This window comes from Eublepharis macularius, chromosome 2 (assembly GCF_028583425.1).
Source record: "Eublepharis macularius isolate TG4126 chromosome 2, MPM_Emac_v1.0, whole genome shotgun sequence".
NCBI classification, from domain to species: Eukaryota; Metazoa; Chordata; class Lepidosauria; order Squamata; family Eublepharidae; genus Eublepharis; species Eublepharis macularius.
This window is the reverse complement of record NC_072791.1, coordinates 58733542-58751955: the sequence shown is the minus strand read 5'-3', so window position 1 is coordinate 58751955 and position 18414 is coordinate 58733542. Positions and strand designations below refer to the sequence as shown.

Genomic DNA, 18414 nt, shown 5'->3' with positions numbered 1-18414 from the left:
CCTGCAGCACTTGGGATCAGCTCCCAGGTCCTGGAGAGGCAGGTGTGTGTGTGGGGGGGGGTTCAGTGCATGACAGGAATGCCCATTGGAAGCCACACGAGAGGCCAGAAGGCCAGTTGAAGGTGATGGGAGCGACAAACACCCATGGACTTGCAGCGGTGCCATTTGAACATATCACCGCATCACAAAGATGCAAGGAGAATGCAGGTTGGCCCTCAAGTGCCATGCTCCGTTCCTGGGGTGACACTGGACTGACGGCCTGCAGGACCAGAGAAACTGGTCCGAGGGTCGTTGTCCATCCCAACCCCGTGCCAGATTGTCCAAGTCAATCCTTACCTCTGCAAACAGCAAAAAGGAGGGTGGTCCAGCCTCCCAGTGGAAGAGCCCCAGGGATCCCCAGATGTTGCTCCACATCCCCCACATCCCCAAGCCTGCCCTTCCCCACATGCAGCAGTCATCTGCCTGTCTTATCAGATGCTAGCAGCTCTGTCTCTCAGAGAATGTCAGTACTCAGTGGTGCCCCCTGTCCTGCCAGTCATACATGGGACACACTACAATTCCCATCCCACTGCCTGAAGTTACATTGAGGGGGGGAGGGGGCAGGTAAGTTGGATGGGGCCCCAAAGCGTCACTGGACACCTGCTCCTTCTGGCAGTAGAGCCCACCCCATCCATCCCAGCCCTGAGCCAGGAATCATTCACCAGGATGTGTGAAAAGACATCCCTACGGGGAGTTGGGGGGAAATACTGTCATCTACAGGCAAGGAAACAGACAGGCAGTTAGTTGTTTTTCAACATATATTTTATTAAACTGGAAAAGGTGAAGAGTCTGTTTGGCCATGTGTCTTGCCGATGTCCCTCAGCTGGAAAGGGAGCAAAGGCAGATTGCACAGCAGTCAGAGCCGCAACATCCATTCCTCATCCTGCCCTCGTAGGGGCGAGGTTGAGATGTGGGCTGCCTTGGGGAACTGCTCCCTGGGCTGGACCTGAATGGCACTTGCAGAGGATCACAGGGGGCTGGAACAGCCATGGTCTCCTTGATGAGTTGCAACCTGCCTACAAGGAAAACATACACATGTGTGGCAAGGGACCCAGCCCGGTCCAAGGCCAAGCCCCGTCTGCAACATTCTGGGAGGGTGTCCATGGTTGGGACCAGCGGCAGTAGCTCCAGTGTTATGGGTACAGTCCACAACCAGATGATGCATGATCCTCTGGTGAGAAAGCACTCTGCATCAGGATGGTCATATCCTATGAGGGAGAAAGTCAAGGGGCTGAGCACCCTCCATCAACAGGGAGTTATGAACACCCAGTCAACCTGACCTGCGGCTGCACTTCCTCCTCTGTCAGGAGGGGCCCCAGCTAAGGGAGTCTGAACAGAGCCCCCAAATGGGTAGCTGGTGGTTCCCCCACAAATGGCTGCATCAAGAGCAGTTTTCTTGGCAACTGGCTCTGTGGCAGGCAGACACTGTTGCTGCCCCCCCACTGACGAGTCTCACCTGCAGAGGCTGGTGTTCAGGAGGGTTTAAGTGAGTGGGGCAGCTGGCACAAAATAGCGAGCCGGGGTAGCCGCCACCCCAGCTCCTTCTTACCTGTCAGTGCTCCCTCATCCCTTCTTGAGCCAAGACTCTGGAGTCAGATAACCTGCAAGAGGACTTGGGTGGTTATTGTTAGTCAGACATTCTAAACTTTGCTCTTCTTCCCTTGAGCAAGTGCAAAGTACTTTTTATTTTTCACTAAGTCCCCCAGTGCACTCATGGCCCACCACCATGAGCACCCACTCTCCCACCTTATGCTCTAAGTCCCCGCAGCAGGCGTTTGCTGTCTCAGCATCCAGCTGCCCTCCTACTTCCTTCAGTTCATGGGTGGCACAGCCGGGGGTTATGTAGGGTGCTTGGGGAGCTGATTGGGCGCAGGGAGGGGCTCATCCACCACAGGAGCGCATGCAGATTGCAGTAGTTGCCATCCTATGCCCTGTCAGGCTGCATAGGCAGGGTTGGGCGCTGGGCAGGGGGCTCAAGTTTTCCCATTCAATGGGCGCCTATGGGCTGTGCCTCCTTTTTTTGTGGTGTAACTTTCTGCTGCTTCAGGGGATGTTCCTGGGCCTGGGGCAGCTTTGAAAGCTGACTAACTTGCAGCCTCCCCCCCCCTTCGGTGCCGGTACAGGAATTTCCGCTGCACTTATGCCTCCAGCCACCAAGCGTGCCCACAGTAGCGCACCTCGGACAGCCACCAGCAAGGGGGGGGTTATGCCCGCATAAGTGCAAATTACACCTGCGTAAGCCTTAGTCCTCTCCTTGAGCCCTTTCTGCCACCACCTCCCACTTAGGATTGGGCTGCAAGTTGCCTAAAACAGGCAACATAAAGTCATTTTGATCTTTGAGTTGACTATAGAGCTTAAGTTCAGCACTGTCAATATTCACCTCTAACATGGACAATTTTCACCTGTTAACCCCTTCTTTGGGTTGCCATGTCTGCACAAGGAAGACCTTGAACAAGTGTGGTGATGGGTCTATTATTTGGAAACAGAGTTGCCAAATCTCTGTTGGGAAATACCCAGAGATCTGGGATGTGGAGCCTGGGGAGAGCAAGGTTTGTTGACGGACAGGAGCTCAGCGAGGTATAATTCCATACAGTCTACTCACAAACACAGTCATTGTCTCCAGGGGAACTGATCTCTGTAGTTTGGAGATCTGTTTTAATTCCTGGAGGTTGGCAATCCTATTTGGAAAGCTGTAGTATATCACTATCTGGATGACAAAAGTTATTCACAGCTCTGTAGTCAGTAAAAAAAGGATAGAGCTTTCTGCCTCCCTAGCCAATAATCATTAATAGTACAAAACATTTCATTACTACAATTGCAAGATTGCAGGATCTGCAATAGGTTATTTGCATAATCTGGTTTCATCACATATATGGTGTGATGTATTAATAATACCTGGCCCTGCAGAGAAAATGAGGGATAATTTCATACCTGCCCTCACATAACTTTGTTGAAGGGATCCCATTTAAAAAGAAACCCAAGTTTTTGAAATAAAGACAAATGGTTATGAGGGTAATCAATCAAACAATTTATCTATTCAGAAAACGAATAAGAAATAGAATATTTCCAAACATAAAAGAAACATTCAGACTAAGAAGTCTAGGAAGTAAATGTTTGGAGCTCATCTTATTTCTTGGGGAGGGGTACACTGTTAAAAGTCTGCAATGTGGTATAGTCTGTTTCTCTCCCCTCTTTTATATACAAGGAAGAGAAATATAGTGGTATCATAAAAATACAAGTGTGTGTGCGTGTGTGCGGGCACGCACGTGTGTGTACATGATATATGCACAAATGCGCATATAAACAGATTAAAATATTCTCACATAAATAAGGCAGAAATGCTGATATCAGAGTAGACCTTATTTACCTATTGCTAGAATGCATGTATCATTCTACGCTTTTTCATAATTAAGCAGATTTCAATTATTACAAAGGGTTTTTAAAAAATCATTTATAACTGCTTCACAATCCAAACAATATGCAGTATCCAAGGTGCCTTTTTGGGCAGCCCCACTTTAAGCACATCACAGTAACTGAGTCTGAAAGTTCCCAAGGCCGATATACTGTTATCTTGATGCCCATCAACCTGCAATGAACCAGGCTCAGTTGATTGAAGACATTTCTAGCAAGGCTTCAACCTGAACATCTAGGAATAACTTCATATCAAGGAGTATCCTCAGATACTTTTTTAAAAGTTCATTGGCAGCATGATCCTAAGATTGTAAATTTGTAACCTTCAAAAGATCGTAAACTTCAAAAATGTATTAGGAAGAAAACAGTTTAAAAAACATGTTTTGCTAGCCTTCATATCATCTACATTTGTTTTATGTGGTATATTTGGAATCCCAAACTACTGGGTTAGATCATGTGATAGCCTTCTACCCACAAACGATTCTTACATTCACAGAACAAATCTTCCACTAATAGAAAGATTCTTTCTGTGAACAGAAGAACACTTTCAGATCCATCCCAAACACCTTATTGAAGTCAATTGGTTTAAAAGGGTGTAACTCTGCTTAGAGTTTAAAAGCATGCAAATGAAGGGTTTTGTTTTATTTAAACTAAATTTACCTTGTTCCAACAAAAAGTTAATTTGCTTAGTAGCAGAAATGTTGAGAGCTTTTAAAAAGTTCTTTAAAAATCAGTGAACATGTTTGTTTATGTTTCAGGACTCCAAGAACATCTTGAAGAACAAATGGGCAAGAAAGCACCAGCTCTCGTCATGGTACCTGTGGTGGACTTACCTGGCCACATAGTTATTCAGATAGCTTGCTGGCTCAGCCAATAACTAAGCAACTATCATTGCTATGTGTATTCCGCAGGAAGACAAGAGATCAGGGGGATTTATTGGAAATGTTTATTAAATACCTAGCTGCACATTGTCTAAAGTTAACAAGCAGATCTGTATGTGAAATATTCAAGGGAAAAAAACTTTTCCATGAAGGTTTTGGAGTGAAATCTGACAGTTGTTATAGGGCAGGTAGAGACGGCATCCTATATTGTTTAATATAGCCTTCACTAATATAACTGCCTTCTCAGTTAATTTAGTACCTGAAAGATTCCTTATTTTTTTAATACATCAGTAAATTTGGTACATTTTCAATAAGTTGTTCTACTGTATTATAACTCCTTAATATCAGAATACTCGAGGGGCAAATACTCTTGAGTATGGTTGTGTGGTACACCTGGAAACTATATATTAAATGTCATATGTTTATTGCATTTTGATAGTCCTTTTAATGTATATCTTGAGTTTCCTTTTAAACTTAATTTTTTGTTCCCTTTCCCTCTTTCCTTTCTGTACCCATTTGTTTTAAAAAATAAAAAATATTTGTTAAAAAAATACTTGAGGGGCTCTTTCAAATCCCATAATAGAGAACGGAATTCCCAAACTGGATTCATGGGACAGCACAGAATATGTAATAACTAAAAGAAAACCATCAGTGTGTAGTGTTAGAGCACCAGATCAGAATCTGGGAGATCCCTGTTCAAATCTCTCTGCCAAAGAAGCTTGCTAAGTGACTTTGGATTTGTGACTTTTTCCTCATTCTGGTCTACCTCACAGGTTTGTTGTTGTTGGGAGGATAAAATGGAGGAACTCGGGTGGACCTGGCAACCCTACTATTGGAAGACTTCTTACAAAACCAACAGTACAATTTTTAGAATACTTTCCTCGGACTAAGTTCCACTCAACAGACCTGAATGGGATTCTGAGTAGAGCTGTTTGAGATTGCTCTCCAAAGCTGTTCAGCTTATCTGCAGGTGGTATATGTTATAAGGTTGCCAACTCAGTGTTGGGAAATTCCTGGACAGTATGGGCTGGAGCCAGAAGACACCAAGGTTTGGGAGGGGAGGGACCTTACTAGGGTATAATGCCACAGAAACCACCGTCCAAATCAGCCATTTCCTCCAAGGGAACTGCTCTCTCTAGTCTGGAGATCGGTGATAATTCTAGATCTCCAAGCCCAGCCTGAAGGTTTTTCAACTATAATATGTGCCCTATGCCCATTCAAAGGTCCATCTAAAAACTCGTTTACCCAATTACATGATACGCAGGAAGACATTTCAACTCCTAAGGGCAATCTCATATAAACAAGAAGTATTCAATCACTCATCAAAGTAATCAGGAAGGATTCCTTAATCACAGTAAAACTATATATTAGTTCTAATACCTGTAGTAATACCTGTAGTCACAGGAAAGGTGACAGAGAAAGTCAAGACAAGAGACACCAAAAATATGGAACTGACATATAAGATATAATCAGTCATCAATACGGAGGGAGGGTTACATCCAACCGTCAACAAGAGATGCTGGTGGACAGGATTTTCTCATTCACCTTCCTTGAGCAGTCAGTTTTGACCACCAAAAAGATAGTGCCTGAACTAGTTGCAGGTCAGGAAGATGTAGTGAGGAGGAAGAATCAGGCAAAAGCAGCCCTTTCACCCGAATGCAAATAAAAGATAATGAAAGGGAGCAGTTTCACCTGATTTTACCCCCTGCAACCTTCTTACCCTCTTATGGCCTTTTGACTTAAAGAATAATTTTTCCAGGGGTCAAAAGGTCTGCTGGGGGAAGGGGAGTGCAGGAGAAATCTAACTATTTTCTTTCAGGAATGCAATCTGCTTTTACTCAAACTGGGATTGCATTCTCTCTAAAATTTAGCAGGGATGATCCCGTCAATGAGGTTGACAAGCCCTGAGAATTTAATCTTCATTGAGATGGTAACACTAAAACACTATAGATAGAATCATGTTTTGATTGTAATGGTTCAAAACTATGAGCTTTTCTCTTTCCTGTTTGAAATCTGGCAGCATGATCCCTTGGGTGAAGGATACAATCCTTGAAATTTCCACAACTTGAAAGGAAAATAAATAATGCTTCTCAACTAAAGAGTATAAATATTGAACAAAATAAAAACAAATGACATGTTTTTAAAATGAAGTAAAACAAACTGAACTTCTATATGGTGAAGAATCCACATTATTTCCAGAATGGATGAAAAGTTGATCATATTAGCCTACCCTTTCTTTTCAGGTATCTGTGCCCATACCTGGTCTTCCAATGCTGACATGGGGACATTCTACCTAATGGGAACACAGCAACACAACTGCCCATATATACGTTCCAACACAAAACAGTTTTCAGCTGTAACTACACTGTATGCACGAATTAGGCCTAATTTACCATTTTTTAAAGTTGAAAGGGGTAGGGGAGGAATAACTTTAAAATATTTCTGCAGAGAACGGCCATGTTCTCAACTAATGTACTAACACATTAGTAATGAGCAGTGCTTTGTTTTTAAAATCACATGGCTGTCAAAAGTGTATGAATGCCTGAAGTATCTTTGTTAAGCTTTTAATCCTAGCTTCAGCTCTCTCCCTCCTCTTTCTGGCAGTGAAATAATATTTAGAATTTTTTTTATTTACCAAGACAGTTTTAATCTCATGTTTTGATCTTTTATTTGTTGTGGAGCAAATAAAAAGCAAGTAATAAGTTACTCAACAAAAAATGGAATGAAGGTCAAACCTTTTAATGTGTAGAAACTGGCTGTGAGAAGCATGTAGTGCAATGTGCAAACAGAGCTGCTCTATTTATTTCAGTCAGGGAACTATCAGCGTTCAGACCATTCCTTAACACGAGGCAGCACATGTGGGCATAGAGTACGGTGACTGCAATCCAGTAAGGGCTCTTCAACCTTGTGGCCCCAATACGGTTAAAGCTAAGCCATGTTTAAATCCTACTGAAATTATTGCTGTGTTATTCACCACTAACTTAAATCCCATTGATCAGGGCCATTGATTTCAATAGGTGTAAATGCACTAGTCTCTATGGGCTTGTTCTTTAGAACTTTTCTATTGAAGAGAGTTTTCACATTTAAAAAAATGAAATGGAGAATCATTCCCTGCTTTAAAAAGAAATGAACTGCTAGTTGAATAAGCATTGGAGTTGCTGAAATCTGGGGTCCTTTCCACAAAATTCAAGTAATCATAGACACCCCAGAGCACATAGGTACAGTCCATGATGGAGATCCTACACATCCCAGCCGTACTTAGGGTTGCCAGCCTCCAGGTGGTGATTGGAGATTTCCTGGAATTAAAACATATCCAGATGACAGAGATCAGTTCCCCTGTAGAAAATGGCTGCTTTGAAGGTTGGACTCTGTGGAATTATACTCTGCTAAAGTCCCTCCCTTCCCCTAATTCTACCCTCTCCAGGCTCCATCCCCCAAATCTCCAGGAATTTTTAAATCTGAAACTGGCAACCTTAGCCACACTGCCTTGAAGCTAGTGCTGGTGTGGGGGGGAGCTGAATCATTGACCTTTACCACAGCAGCCAGGGGGGAAAGGTCTGGGCTCTCCAGCAGGCAGCCAAGATCAGGCCAGGCTGGGGTTCTGGAACAGCAGCAGTGAGAGTCAGTTGTGTCTGGGAAGAGCTCCTCAAGACATAGCTGATCTGCCCCATCTGGAGGGGTCCAGAGGCTTTTGGACTCCTAGGGGGACTTTGGAGAAGACCCCTGAAGCTTTGGATGCTATTTGGGGGGAGATCCTTGGATGCAGCCGAAGATAATCTCTCCAAAACAAATCCTTTTTCTCAAGACGGAAGCAGAGCCATCATGGCATTTAACTACTAGCCTCCGGTAAAGCTACACTATATCTATCTGCAATGACTTTCTGTTTACAATTGCCACTGACAGCCTCCTCTGCTAGATGCGTGAGTTTCGTTAATTAGTCGTGAATTGTTTGGGAAATTGACTTTATGGCTTAATTAGTAGACAATCCAAAGTTACTGACTAGGAAAAAGAAGACGCTGGAATTTCAACATGGTTAACTAGAAAATACTTTTACTTATAAGTGTCATGGATAAAAGCTAAATATGGAAAATAATTTGATAAGATGGGATTGTTAATATAAGATCTGAGTTCAAAGAAAATGAAGTTTTAAGAACAACTTTAGAGGAAAACAGTGGAAAAAAAGAAAAATCCTTTGTGTCTCTTTCTTTCTGGAGAGAATCCCGGCCTCCCCTCTTATCTCAGGGTTAGACTGCAACTCTTCAAAACAAAAGCTGTTTATGTGTAGCTGAGCGAAAATAACCTTACTAGATACTGACATCTACTGAAGAAGGAGTGATGATGGGGATGCTACAAAAAACCAAAACTGAACTACAGGATTCTCTACAGTGGATTATGCAAGCAACCATGAATCAAGTAAACAGCACATTGGATCAAGTCATGAACCAAGTTGAAAACTTGAAAATGGAAATCGTAGAGCTGAAGGTTATAATGAATGGCAAGCAATCTCAGCCTGTTGAAATTCAAGAGGTAGCAGATTTGAAACAGGGAACTGATAAACAAAGACCTAAAGTAATAGCTCTTCAGCAAAAACCTAAATGGAATTATGAAAAAGAATGGAATGTAGAAAGATCAACAAATAAGCAAAGATTACAAAAGGGACCCGGAAAACAAAGAGAAGATATGAAGAAGAGGACAGAGGAGCCTTTTGAAGACTTAAAGGAAGACAAGTTGGAAGATACTCTGCTACTCTACATATCTCAATTTCAAGCCAGTCCAAGCTACATCAACCAATACCTGTTTAAGGATTTGAATAAATTAACTTCAAAATTTATCTACCAAGGAAAAAAACTGAAAATCAAACTGAAAGCATATTGGGGGAAAAAGAGGGGGGGGGAGAGTACAGCCATGACATCCAGCCTTGTAAACTAGTTAGCCGGAAGGATGACAACGGATACCTGAGCTTGAGTATTCGAAAACTGTTAGATATATACTTACTAGCAACAAAGCCTGTTGTGGGAAAAAATAGAACGGGCTCTAGAAAGGAGAGAGAGGACGGGCAGGCATTCCCTCCTCCTCCGTCACTGATCCCAGCCGGTGAAGGAGGAGGGTGGGCATTGCCACCTGCTCCATGCCTGATCTCGGCCACGTGAAGGAGTGGAGGGTTTTGGTATTTGCTCCATGCCTCACACAGGCTGGGTAAAGCGGGGGTGGACATTGCCACCTGCTCTGCTCCTGACCCCAGCCAGGTGAAGGGGAAATGGGCATTGCCTCCTGCTCCATGCCTGATCTCAGCTACGTGAAGGGGTGGTGGGCTTTGCTACGTGCTCCACACCTGATACAGACTGGGTAAATGGGGGTGGGCATGGTCACCTGCTCTGCTCCTGATCCCAATACAACACAAAAGGGAGAGGTTCTGAGATTACACAACACTGTACTCAATAAACCCTCAAGAACCTGCTTATCACACTACCAGGTGTGTTACATTAGCAATATACCATACAACTACTACACAAAATAGCAATATATTTATAATATGCAGTTATACACCAGTGAATCACCACTCATATACAAAATACTCTCATAAGCATTTTCAGTCATATACACATAGTCCTTTTCAATCATATACACATAGTCCTCAATCTGTTTTACAAGAAAACCAAATCACAGGTATTAGAGCTCAGTCCATGTATGATAGATATTTGTTGAAATGCAATTCTTCACTCTCAATATTAACGAGCCCACAAGACCGGAGGATGTTTCCAAGTTTTATGGCTACATGCACAAGTCAGATGTCTGGGAAACTCCCACTACTCCAGGGTTCTCCCACTGTTGGCAACCAAATGGCTGCTGGTGGTTGGAGTCACTCCCCAACTGTCGGAGCGCTCCCGAAGTTGGCAACGCTCCCAAAGTTGACCCCAGCCAGGTGAAGAGGAAACAGGTATTGCCTCCTGCTCCACACCTGATCTCAGCCACGTAAATGGGTGGTGGGCTTTGCTACCTGCTCCACCCCTGATACAGGCCAGGTAAAGTGGGGTGGGCATTGCCACCTGCCCTGCTCCTAATACCAACTGGGTTGAAATGGGGGTGGGTGTTTCCATCTTCTGGAGGGACCTGGTGCCTTGCCTGGGCTTCCCTCCACGGCAGCGCCCTCTGGTGGTGCACCAGGGTAGGAAGTGAGTTGTCTTAAATATGTTTACTCAATGATATAGTAAGAGATGAAATATGATAAAGTTGGGGTCTATAAAGATTTTGAAAATTAATTGAAAGAATTTTATCCTTTTGATATGGAAAAGTGGTAACATTGATATAGGTTGAAACAATGTAAGAATATAATGGGTGGTATGCTTTGGATAAAATGATAAAAAGAAAAATGTATGTATATTAAGGTAAAGGAAAGAAAAAGACAAAAGAATGTAAGATTAAGTACTCCCAAAAAGTAAACTAGGAGAAAGGTGCAGAACATTGGAATAAAAGATAGAAAACCAAGATAATAACAATTAAGATGTTAAATGTAAATGAGAATTCTTTCTTTAAAGGTTCTAGGGATGTTATTATATATTTAAATAACAGATGTAAAATGTATAAGACTATTTGAAAAGGTTAGAAAAAATGGAAAGTATATAAAAAGTTGGTAACAGAAGGAGCAATTGTCTAAGGCTCCAGACAATTTTCTAAGATTTCATATAGTGGCTAGATAATATTAGACCATATACATATTAGTTTATATTATTATATAGACCCCCTATATTCTTTAAGATGGATGTGTTTGTCACTGATGTTTGTCCCAGATGAAGGTAATAAAGACCATGAGAGACAGAAGAGACTGCTGGACGGTAGAGACTACCCTATCGCCGGAACGATAACAAAGATGAACAAAGATGAACTTTTTTATGCTACAAAATACAAAAGGAACTATATGCTCTATTATAAACATTATAATGTACTTATTAAGAATATTGAATGATATATTAGATGCTAACTATATGCTCTATTATAAACATTATAATGTACTTATTAAGAATATTGAATGATATATTAGATGCTAACTATATGCTCTATTATAAACATTATAATGTACTTATTAAGAATATTGAATGATATATTAGATGCTATTGTGAGCAGATCATTATGAAGTCACTCCCCCCTTCCCCCCCCCTTTTCCCTTATCCCTGTTCCTCCAATCCACCCCTCCCCTTATAACTTGTTATTCTCCTTTTTAATACCTGTGAACTGTATTCAAAAACCAATAAAAAACTATTTTAAAAAAAGATCAGGCCAGGCTGGATCTGACCCTCAGTGTAGGCGCTAGAGGTAGGGGATTGGAGACTATGCTGCAGGAATCTGTGAAGGACTAGAACAAACTGGGTTACAGAACGGTTGAACCAGCAACCACTTCTTCCAGCAGAGAGAGTTCAGTGCCTAACCCTGCTAGGATGTAAGGAGTGCCATCTTCCTCCTTTGTAGCCCTGGTCTGCCAATCATGTGGTCCTCCATCCTGATCCTCACTCCTGGCTCCTTCCTCTTCCTAGAGTCCCCAGGGAGAAATGGATGCTACAGGGACCCCTTGGGAGGCTTCTGATCTGTCTGAACCTCCAGCTCTTGGATGTCAGGGGGTCTTCTGCTGGAGGTCCTGGGGTGCAAGGAGCCTGAGGTAACAGGGCTGGGGACAGGCTGGGGCAGACTCTGACCATCAATAACTCACTCCTACCATATGTTCTGGGCTTTCTGATGTTACCCCAGATGCAGCATCTCCCACAACACATGGGTAAATAAGAGGACACTTGCAACCAAGGCCTGCACAGCTTTGCTTCACAACCATAGAACAAGAAGAGAGGATGAGTTTTCAAGTTTGTTATTTTCCTTTACTTTCATTGTCATTTTTATGTTAGAGAAAATTGTCATCCTACTATTTATACCATGTGGTGTTTTTACTACTTGCGTGGATAATACAAAAATCTGGAATGATGAGAAGGGTTTTTTACCCAGATGCCATCTACTATTTGAGTTTTAACCCTCTTCCAACAATTCAATAATAATTTTATGTTACTTCAACTACAAAAAGGTCAATCAACACACATCTGAGAAATAATACTCATATAACTACATTCTGATTTAGAAACTGTTTTGCATATGTTGAAAAAAATAAGAACTTCAAAAAATATTTCCTTTCATGTTCTCTGTACTGTATCAGCTAGGTTGAGCTCTAAATATAGCCTAGACATTTTGATAGGGTGTCATTACACAAAAAGACCCCAAAACTTATATAACAGAAAGCAACATCTTAAGATATTTTTACCTTTCCTATACTGCAGTACTCTCACTATAACTACCTGGACCAACTGCAGAAGATAAATTTCTCCTGATTTTTGGTGACTTAAAAAAAAAGCATCTGCTTTTTGACATAGGAGGTCAAATGAAGTAAAGATTTTTAAATGGTTAACATTTATAAATACCTTTTTTAAAAACACACACCACACTGGATTGACAATTCAGTAGTTTTTTTTTAACCTAGGCACGTTTTGATATTGGGAGTGTAAATACATATGCCACAGTAAGACATTAGTTCTGAGGGCTTTTTAAAAATAGATATACAAAGATTTTTTTTCATTTCTTTGATTTTTATTAAACCCTTAGGAAAATTTACGATTTATTCATGTTATGACAGACATGGTATGTCGACTACGATTCTGACACTCCAGATACAAGCACAAGAAAAGAGAGAATTTTGATCAGAAAGAGAAATTGTGTTGCCATTTAGATGGAAATGAATTTGCTCTGTAGATAACCTGCAAATGTATTTTTCTTTGTCTCATTCTTTCTTCCTCCATGTATCAAGAAATGAAAACAGAGGCCAACAGATGTAATAATAATAATAACTGGAGATCAGTTTGTGTCATTTGCAGCAAACCTTAGTGAACTTCCTGCAACTTTGAAACACACTCGACATGATTAAATCAATAATTGCAGAGAAGAAGGTTAAATAGAATGACTAAACAGGACTGCAGGAGAAAAACTAATGGGTTATAACTTTGTGTTTCACTCTTGCTGAAAAATGGCAAGATGATAGCTTCGATGCTAGCGAGCCTTTACAGTACACATGGCTGAGCTGCCATAAAGGCATTAGAGCCGATCTTCCTAAATAGGTTAAAAGATGACACCGTGGTATTTTAAGCAGGGACTATTTGAATTTTTTCCTCTAGTTTTATAGGGAGGTGAATCAAAATCTGATTTGTTACACCAGGTATCACTGGTGCATCTTTCTTCCAGACTTTGGATGTCTTACGGGCACAGGAAACGGAATGTCTCCTGGGTATAAGAGAGGTGATCTGAAGCAAGCTATTCTCCTTCAAGGATGCTCTGTTCAATCCATTATCTCTCATTGGTGTGCTATCGTCTATCCTATCAAAATACAATGATTGAATAAAACATTTTATTTCAAATAAATGAATGTACTGATTTAATCAAAGTTTCTACTGTGTGGGATTATAGTTCCCCAGATGAAACACCGAAGTTCAAAGCTGTGGAAGGTTTTCAAGTGTCCAAGTTAAATCATGGCCACGACTCTCAGACTACATTTATCAACTCAGGGCCAAGCTACAAGTGACGAATGACACTTGAACAGCAAGTGTATTGCTTCCTGTTCACTTGCCCTCCATTCAATCCACTTGCCGTTCAAGTGTCATTCGTCACTTGTAGCTTAGCCTTCAGTTAAAATACAGCTATTTTGCCTTACAGATCAGACTATGACACTTATTTTTAGGTAATCCGCTTTTACTATTATGACTATGTCTGGCACTGAGGATTCATATTAAGGAAAGTTGACAATTTACTAATTTATGATGTCTTTCCTTGTATTTTAGTTTTTTTGGCAGACTAGCCAGTGTTGATATATTAGCTAGGCATTCAAACTACAGACTTGATATCTTAAAAGTGTTTTTAAAATAATTTTCTTTCATCTGAATACTAACTATTTTTGACATTTTAAAATTTAATTTACAGAAACAGACTGAATGCCTGAGAAATGAACCCGTCTGTTGCATGCAAATACCCTTTTTTGATTACACACTCTTTTGAATGCTTGCCTTCATTTCCTCCTCTCCCCCGGTTTATTTTCAGATAGATTTTTGTCCACTATTTTTTTTTAAAGTCATCCCTCTTCCCTGTTTTACCTGCTAAATATTTTCGCACCTCAGAAATGTTCATGGGCAATGCCCCTTGATAGAACTTGCCTTCATTTCCATATCCTGTTTAGCGAGGGCCTCTATCTATACTTCCAAAAACAGACTTTCATTTCATTTCTAGCACTTTCCCCCATTTTCATTCCCACCTTGATCCCAACTGTATGGATATACAGTCAGCCATTTAAGCAGAGATACTTGAACGTACCTGAAAACAGGAAGTTTCTGAATATGTGATATGAAAAGGCTGTAAAGAAGGAATAGTCAAATACTCACACTACAAGCTGCATTTCTATTCTAAGAGAAACTTAAACATATGATGGAAAGTTTCATACCTAAAGATGAGCTCCCGTTATATTTTCAGATGATGAAGAGGTTTATCATTCAGTTTGAAAACACTTCTGTTTAGAACAGTTATGAGTTGCCTTATATTGTTTCGTATATCAACTGCACCACCAAGCAAAATAGGCCTTTCAGCTCCTTTATTTATTTATGTATTTATTTATTTATTTATTTACTTACAAAATGTTTACCCTGCCTTTCTGCCCTCATCAGTCACCAGCTCAGCTAACAAATTAAAAACATAATAAAAACACATCTTAAAAGCCATTAAAACCAAACAAAACCATACCATTAAAACAATTAAAACCAGGACTAAAATACAAATAGAAAACCATTGAACAGGAAGGAGGGATCACTGAGAGAACACCGAACCAAACAAAACTATCTTTAGCTACTGGAAGAAGATAGCAACAGAAGAGGACAGGTGAGGATCTCTGGGAAGACAGTTCCAGAGTTTTGGAACTAACCAAAACTTGATGTATTGATGACTGTGTGTCATTTTTTAAATAAACTGTACACATCTGCACTAATCAGAAATGGGAAAAAAATCAGCACTTGATCTTACAGCAGCTCTTGGGCAGCAATACAGCTGGGGAGTTGGGGCTAAGAGAAGTGGCTTACCCAAGAGCACTTGCTGAGCTCATGGCAGTAGTGGGAGTCAAACTAGCAGAGTGCTGATTCACAGACCAACCACTTAACTACATCAACTCTCAATCTGGACCCAGAACATTTCATATTATTGTCCCATTTGATTCTCACAATAACAACCCTGTGCGGTATTTCAGCTTAGGCTGAGTAGGCTTGACTGGCTTGACAGCAAACATCAGTGATAGTTTGGGGATTCAAACCTGGGTCTCCTAGATCATAGTGAGGCAGTCTAACCATTACACCATAAAGGCTCTGAAAGGTCAGAGAAGTTGTTATCCCCTCTGTGACAACACAAAGGGGTTTATTTTTTTACCCTTCCTGTCTATGCTGCCTTCATTTTCCTTGCACAGTAAATGTATCCTGGCATTGCAAATAACAGAGGAATGTTCTGGAGCTAATCTGTGCCAGGATGGTCTGATTCCCTTCATTATCATTATCAGTCCCACAAGTCCCACCATCATCCTGCAGCTGACTCATACATTCATTTTCTGGTAAGTTATGCCTGCCACAGAGTTCATTTTCTTCCACTGCAAATAGCAAAGGGAGTGGAGGGTTTATCAAAATAACCTGGGCAAGGATGTTCCAATTCCTTTCATCTTTGGCACTGCAGCTCCAATGATCATCCTGAAGCTGGTGGCCTATTTGAACCTCTCAGTTTTATTTTCTGCTTAATTACGCCTGCCACACAGACATGTAAATAGCATGGAGGGGGTAGGGGTTTCTGGATATAACTTGGGCCAGAACAGTTCAATTCCCTTCATGTTTGGCATTGCAACTTCCATAACATCCTGATGCTGCTGGCCAATGTTGAAATTCTTAGCTTCATTTTCTGATGAGTAGGGCATGCCATGGACTGACAGACAGATGGACAAATGGATGGATGCCTCCTTTATTGTTATAGATTACACTTCTGTCTTGGTGTTCACCTTTTGGGAAGAATCCCAGAGCAGGAGACTGAGTAAAGCCACTCCTGCATGGCTGGCAGGTAGCTTCCTTCAATCAGTTTCTTTAAACAAGATCTTAAAGAATACATAGGAATGTTTGCCTTCCAGCTAAATATACTGATTGTATTAAATGGAGTTAATCCCAGCCTCCTCAACTGAGTCACTGGTGTGTTTCCTGCCTTTGCAAAGTGTTTTTAAATAACATTGAATTGTCTTGGTGCAAATTAGGTCATTGGTGGCAGCCTGACAATGTCTACAAGGTGGTCCTTGACCCCATTCCTACCCTGGATGCAGGATGAAATGATAGAGGCTTTCAAGACTGGCATTTGGTACAGATCTGTTTTCAGTGGGTTGTGTAATCCGAGTAGGTGCGTGCATGTATGTGCATACACACTAATACACATACAACTATTTCAACAATTGAACCAAATGCACACACACACACACACACAATTGGCATTTGGTTTCAGAGGTGCAAGACGTGACTCTCTTTACAGAACAATCCCCGGTGCAGACAAAAAGCTTTCCTGGGGTTGAGATCCTGCCACTCATGTAATTATTTTGAGACAGACAGCTCCATTACTTCAGTGCCTGCACTTCAGAAGAGGAATGGAAACATTAGGAAAAGTTTTTTTCTTTGATGTAGAATATGCTGCCACTTTTTTGTTATTAAAATAGGAGCTAACGTTAAATAAATAAAATTTTGCCTGGAGGCTTCTGAAAACTAATGTTGTGTTTTGACAGCGTCGGGTTTTTTCCCCCTCCTCATTCCTGAAAGCATTATGTGAGTTAACTTAGGACTTCATGATTTTTGCTTCTTGCTACATAATACTCAAAACTCTCTTCTTTTCATCTTCACTTTTTTTTTTTGCATCCTCTCCCAACTGCACCCACAAACTGCTTCAGAACTATCTATTCAACAGTTACCAAACTCTTTCCTAGCTCCTTATCAGTGGCACAAACATCTACAGTCTGAGACAAAATTGGAGGAACTGGTGAGTGCGGTTCTTTCCATGAAAAAATGCAGATAAGCTTTTGGGAAAAGACTGACAAAAAGGGTTGGGGGGAGAGAATGAAGTAATACGGGAAATATTTTCCCCAATGAAAATTTCTCTTTTTTCTTTTGAAAAAACCCCTACCCAAATCAGCTGACTGCTATGGTTTTATTGATTACATCCAGAGCTTACCTTTCTCCTAGGAGCCCAAGGCAGTGTAGAGAAGTGGTCGGCTCATGTCTTTTCCGGGCTAGCCCAGACCTGCTTGCACTTCGTGAGCCTTCAGACAAGATGCTGGGCTCACGTTACAAATTCTTGGCCCTCGAACAAAAAAAGGATTGGCACGGCATTTTACAATGGACGGGACTAACCGTCTTGGAAACTATTCCCCCAGTAAGTAGTAGAGGTGTTAAAAGCAACTCTCTATGTGCCCTTACTGTCTGTACAACTTCAGTAAGCCTTTGCGGTTGTGACAAAGCATGGCAGAAGATGCCATCTGTACAATATGGGGCCTAAAAGCAATGAATCAAACTCAGCTTCTCAAATTATGCAAGAAAGGCATTAGGAAATTGGTAGATATTAAATGCCAACTATCCACTTCAGCTGGCAGTCTCATACACATGTCAAGGAGGAGTAAGGGACAGGATAGGAAAATGATGATAAGCAACCATTTTGTCTTTTACTTCACTGCTAAGAATGACATGAAGTACTGCAAATGTACGCTGGCAAATGCCTGCCAGCTCCTGATGTTGCTTGAACATAAGAACACCTTGAAGCATCAGACCAGTGGCCCCTCTAGTCTAGCATCCTGTTTCAAACAGTGACCAATCAGTTGCCAAGGGCCAAGACCTTCCCCTGGTGTTGCCTCTTAATGGAGGTATTCTTACACTTCCTAATAAACTCCCATTAAACCACATGAGGGCAGGATTCTGGAATTCATCGAGCTTGTCATGGTAATATAAGGATTCAAGTTCGA

General features: G+C 41.3%; 2 protein-coding genes across 2 annotated transcripts in view; both read left to right on the top strand.

The window, feature by feature from the left end:
* DPH6 (diphthamine biosynthesis 6) overlaps positions 1-4833 on the top strand; it is a 338189-nt gene extending 333356 nt beyond the window's left edge. The window contains exon 15 of the mRNA XM_054971781.1: positions 4209-4833. Coding sequence (XP_054827756.1) covers positions 4209-4327 — 119 coding nt within the window. The 3' untranslated portion in view covers positions 4328-4833. The remainder of the gene's footprint in view (positions 1-4208) is intronic.
* Positions 4834-8669: 3836 nt separating this feature from the next.
* The window catches only part of ZNF770 (zinc finger protein 770), a 47865-nt gene continuing 38120 nt past the window's right edge, over positions 8670-18414 (top strand). The window contains 2 exon segments of the mRNA XM_054969916.1: positions 8670-9058; positions 11088-11271. Coding sequence (XP_054825891.1) covers positions 8670-9058; positions 11088-11271 — 573 coding nt within the window.